Source organism: Trachymyrmex septentrionalis, unplaced genomic scaffold, assembly GCF_001594115.1.
Source record: "Trachymyrmex septentrionalis isolate Tsep2-gDNA-1 unplaced genomic scaffold, Tsep1.0 scaffold98, whole genome shotgun sequence".
Classification (NCBI taxonomy): domain Eukaryota; kingdom Metazoa; phylum Arthropoda; class Insecta; order Hymenoptera; family Formicidae; genus Trachymyrmex; species Trachymyrmex septentrionalis.
The window spans coordinates 252,056-257,803 of NW_017306171.1; the positions used below are offsets into that span (position 1 = coordinate 252,056).

Here is a 5,748-nt window from a genome sequence, read left to right on the forward strand (position 1 = left end):
CCGTTATACACCTCGTATATAGGGAAAATGATTTACACTAACTTCTACATCTTACAAATACCTAGATGTCGGAATCGTCGTGGAACCTGTGTCTTTTGTGGAAATTGCAATTGGCGACAACCAAAAAAAGATTACAACATAATCTTGCCTTGTGCAATGTGATTTTCATCGCGTGGATATTGGGCAGTTCGCGCAATCAATCGTACCTTCATCTCATTATCGGTCCAAAATCTTGTAATAGAAGTCGTAAAAATGCGTCATGTAAATGTGATTAAATTAACCACATTTAAGCGATACATGTCTGTATATGAAATTGTCAACCGTGTTCTTCATGTACAAACTCGAACATTGCGTCGAGACCGTATACTCTGAGCCAGTATACGCATATCGTCAATGAAAAGTTTAAATTAAATAACAAAACAAAGGACTCTTTCTAAACAAAATAAATAAAAATAAATATCGGGCAAAGTAAGAGTCAAATATTTTGTAACTTTTAAGTGAAAATTGTATCGTCGATAAATGTGCGTGTATAGATTTCTTGCGCGAAATTTATAATAAAAGATCAAATATAGAGTGTGAGTTAATAGTTTATGCTTTAGATAATATTGTAAACAGTGTGAAAAGTAAATGTACATTTTCTTGCTAATCAGAAGTAGGTGCTTAAAATTCGATTCAAAATTAATTAAATTAAATTAAAGTTCCTGCTTATAAATATTGTAAGAACTGTATATTGTAAAACTGTATTATATTATATAACGTTATATTACAATATATAATATAATAAAAAACTATATTTAAACTATATATCTTGGTGTATGACATTATTCATTCCTTTCTAATTATTGCAACGCTGTCATATTATGCGCGTTGTCAGCATCTTTGCGCTCAATGGTCCTGTCACGCTTGAATTAAGCGTTCGCTCTATTTAAATCTTTAAATAAAAAAACGCATAATAAAATATTTTTGCGTGCGAGAAGAAGATTCAACGAGAGTAACAACGCGGTGGGAAAGATAACGACACATAAGAGGAAGAGAGATAGTAAGTATGCGGTAGGTGCAAGTCTTTGTTACCGATGCATTTTTGGGAAGGGCGGCGGGCAGTGACGGTGAAAAATACGAAAAGCAGTAGGTATACTAGGCGGGTTCTAACCCATGAGGCTAGAGGAAGCCGCGGAGCGCGGGTGATAATCGTGAGCACGGGAAGAGGAAGGCGCGGTGGAAGGGAAGGGGAAGAGCGGGAAGATCCCGGCGCTATCGGTGTGTACCGATATCAATGATACATGCCGCCATGTTGTGACGTCACGTATCATTAGGAACCGTTATCGCCGCCACCCCACACCCCGCCGCCACATGTTCGAGCGGACATCATCATCAATGTAATGTGATACAAATATCACGCGACCAAGTAAATGGTATAAAATGAGAAGATCAATTTTAACCTCCGAATTGCGCGCGTTTATTTCCATATTTGTTATTTTTTTTTTCTTACAACGGATAGGTACATATGGCATAGGATAGGTCGGATGAGAAGCAAAGAAAGTACTTATATGAGTGAGGTGAATGAAAAATTTTTTATTCACACATTATTACATCGTTTCTTTTTTATACGTATTAAAAACTAAAACCAATAAAAAATAAAATTTTGCAATCAACGAGCTGATGCTTGATAAAGATGTCGCTTATTGCGTCTTCGGACGCAATATTGGAGAATCGCGTATACTTGACATCGACCGTATCGATAAGTCGGTCTAATCGTTAGAACGTTACATCGATACATCCGTCAAACGCAAACATACGTCATAGCGTCGTTTCCATTGTAATGCGTACGGACGAAAAATCGAGATGTACGTAGGCTGCTGGAAAAGTTTCTGTATGAAAAAATAATATGAAAAAAAACATGTAAAATTCGGTAAATGGCTTTATTGTTTTTCGAAGTATTTGCCTTTAAGATCGATACATTTTTGCATACGCTCGAACCAATTTTCGAAGCATTTTTTCCACTCTAAGGCTGTAACCTCAGAAATCAGTGTACGAAATGTTTCAACAGCTGCTTCAGGCGACTCAAATCGCTCACCACGTATCTTAGTTTTAATGTTTGGGAACAAAAAAAAGTCATTAGGTGATAAATCAGGTGAATACGGACAATGAATCATCAATTCGATATTATTACTGGATAAAAAATCAACGGTTTGACGTGCTGTATGACAGCTGGCGTTGTCATGATAAAGGATGATGCGACGATTTCGGTTTGTTCTACGCAATTCATTCATGACTTTTGGCAAACAAATTGTTGTATACCAATCAGTATTTACAGTCCTTCAATCTTCTAAAGCCACGATTGTCACATGTCCAGTATAACCGAAGAAACAAGCAATCATTTGCTTGGCAGCACTGCGTAAACAAACAACTTTTATTGGTTTCGGTTCATTTTGAAATACCCAAACAGTGGATTGTTGTTTACTTTCGGGCTCATACGAATAAATCCATGTTTCGTCCCCAGTAATGATGTTGTAGACCAAATTTGACTGACCTCGGTTGAATTTCTTGAGCATTTCTTTACTCCATTTAACACGAGCCTGTTTTTGAACTTCGATCAAATTGTGTGGGATCCAACGACTGCAAAGCTTCCGTACGCTCAAATGATCATGCAAAATCGTATGTATTGCTTTCATGTCAATGCCTAAGGATGCCTGAATCTCGCGGTATGTTATATGCCGGTCTCGCTCAATCATTTCACTCACAGCATCAACATTAATGGCAACAACGGACGTGGATGGACGACCTTCACTAAGAATCAATTTATCACTAAGAAAGGTACGTCTACGCTGGTGTTCAGCAAACCAATTATAAACAGTCCTATTGGATGGTGCTTCATCCCCAAAAGCTAAATGAAGTCGATCGATGCATTGTTTCAAAGTTAGATTACATTTGTAATCGTAAAAAATCATTGCCCGAAAATTTTCAAATGAAATTTCCATTTTCTTACAAAATAATTTCTTTTAAAATACTATGCAAACAAAACTAGTTGGCTTGGGTACAAATTGTCAATTGAATTATAGATTAAAAACGTCTAATTTTACGGATATGATAGTAGCAGAACATTGGTGCCACTAGAAGTACTAGATTGCAGAAACTTTTCCAACAGCCTACATACAAGCGTAACATCGTTCAGCAAACTCTGATGGTTAGCGTTCCAATGCTTATAAAATTGTCTTTGTATTCATTTCGTAGCATCTTGTAAATATTGCTGCTCGTAGAAGCCCTTCCATGTTTCGAGAAACAGCAACAGTTCGGTCTGCGATGATCTCCCAGGGCGATCTCCACATAACTCGGTGGACCAACATTAATTCCAATTTCCAAATACTTGTAGCCCGTAGCCGTCAGATCGTAATGTCTGCTCAAAAACACACTGTGCGATGCTCCGTGCTGTGTACATACATTATGTTAAAAAACGTTTCTTTTGTGTATAGAACGTTGAAACTTACATATTACTGCAGTCCTGTTTCATTTCGTACGATGCATTGCTGTCTTTAGCGAAGTACATTTTCAATGGTTTGTACAAGCGGATATTGCAAGACTGATTGCATCCGCGTAAATTGCGATGTATATGGTAAAACTTCTAGAATTGAAGAAGAGGTAACCCCTTCAATCTTTCCAAGAATTGCGAACGATGTGACTCATTTTATCGCGTTTTTTTCTACGTATTTCTTTGTTCGCGAGTTTATTAATGTTTATACTTTATAGTTTATATTTTGATGGCACTGATGACGTTGATGATGAGCACGTTGACAACTTTGATGCTTTTTTACTAGGACATTCCCAATATCTGGCTTTTTCCTTCGATGCGGTGGACTTGGCGGACTTGGCAATAAGGTACTCCTTTCGCTCGATCGATTTTCGGCGTCTATATTCTTTTACTCGGTTCATGTCTTAACGCTCGTAACTGAAGCTTACGATTGAATGAAAAAAGCCTTATACACTATCTATATTGCATATATGTACTGTCAGATCGGACATGTCGCGACGCGTTTAACAGAAGCGTCGATGTTTTCGAATACATACATACATACATACATACATACATACATACATACATACATACATACATATATGTGCATACATATATGTTCATACATATATATTCATACATATATGTTCATACATATACATTCATACATATACGTTCATACATATACATTTATACATGTACTTTCGTATGTTTATACATACGTTCATACATACAAGTACATATATGATAAAGGAAGGAAAAAAGAAACACATTAACGTATTTTTATTTAAAAAATCCTTTTGCAACTACTAGTTATATATTTTCAATACATTTTGTAACGTACAATTCTTAATATGTTGTCTACATCGCATAGTATTAGCAACATACAGATTAGTTAAAGATTCCATGTCGTTGGCACAGCATGTTGTCGAGAAGACTGCGGTCGATTGCTGCGTATTGTAGATTTTATACTGTGTCGGAGATGCACTTAGGTAATTTTGCTCATATCGAATCTCATCGAATATCAATACGACGCAATTATTTCCTAATGCCACGTTAGCACCCTGGACCACTTTGTTCTTCGTCAGTTTTCCCTCGACGTACAGAAAGCTTTCGTACGGCAGTGTGTAGATCTTGTTGCTGTATGGATATTCTTATCTCGTTGTTGTACCTGAATGTTGTATTGGAGAACGGGTTATGCAAGTTTCAATCTTGATGATGCGATCGCCGAAGATCGGCTCGTCTTTAATGTTTAGGATATCAGTCATCTCAAATGTTGTGTACCGCGAATCCCAAAAACTAAAAATATAATGTTCGACACGCTGAGCTTCTTCGTCTTTTTGATGCAGCTAGATGAACGAATGTTATCGAGCTATGATGTCACCGGCCTTGTAAAAAATGTGTTATCTCTTTGCGTACGCTTCATTTCGTTCAGTATAAGCATCTCACGCTTACGTTATCACTGTCATCGTCGTAAGTGCAATCTAACGATGATCTCTTCTCCTCAAAAGCGAGCAATCGCAGTTCGACAATTCTAGTCGACAATGTATATCATTAGATCCGTAATGCTCCGTGCGATGATCGGCAAGTAAATGATCTGTGCCGGCATCTCCGATATCTTATATCCTGGCGGCACGATCGGCGAAAATTCGTGTATCGTGTGCGCGCTTTTGCTGTTGCTGTATGCGCCCGCGATCACGTTATACTCTACGCGGATAACGTTTACGTTCATTATATTAATCGACACGTCCGATTCGTCATCTTTGCAGCCGCAATATACGTTCCGACGAAAATCCCAGCAGCGATCCAATGCTGTTGGGTTTGCCAAAGTTTATTCTGTATGTACATCTAATCTCATATCTCATCGTATTATAGTTTGCGTGGAGCATAATCGGGTTCTCCACCCTCGCCATTATCGTCATCGGTGTTATTGTCACCATACTATGTCAACGGTTTCAAGCGCGTCGGATGTTTTTGTAAAATCGCGTGTTTAAAAAATTCATTTATGTCTAGTACTTCGAATGAACCCTCGAGAATTGTAATTTCCGCTTCATCTTTGGCGAAATAAAATTTGTTATTTAATTCGTTCATGTTTGGTATCGTACGATAAGTCTAAAAAATCGCCAGATCGAGCTCGTAATCTTCGTCACTCAAATCTGGCGAGCAAGTAGTCCGCCGCAAGGACAATGCTCTTCCCGCTCAACGTAAGCGTTAATGACATGATGGAAAAAGCGATCAAC

The 5,748-nt window shown here is 37.8% G+C and overlaps 1 protein-coding gene across 1 annotated transcript in view; it reads right to left on the reverse strand.

The window, feature by feature from the left end:
* The window catches only part of LOC108756347 (glutamic acid-rich protein-like), a 13,258-nt gene extending 9,331 nt beyond the window's left edge, over positions 1-3,927 (reverse strand). The window contains exon 1 of the mRNA XM_018500091.1: positions 3,810-3,927. Within this exon, the coding sequence (XP_018355593.1) occupies positions 3,810-3,927 (118 nt within the window). The remainder of the gene's footprint in view (positions 1-3,809) is intronic.
* Between the last annotated feature and the right edge of the window lie 1,821 nt (positions 3,928-5,748).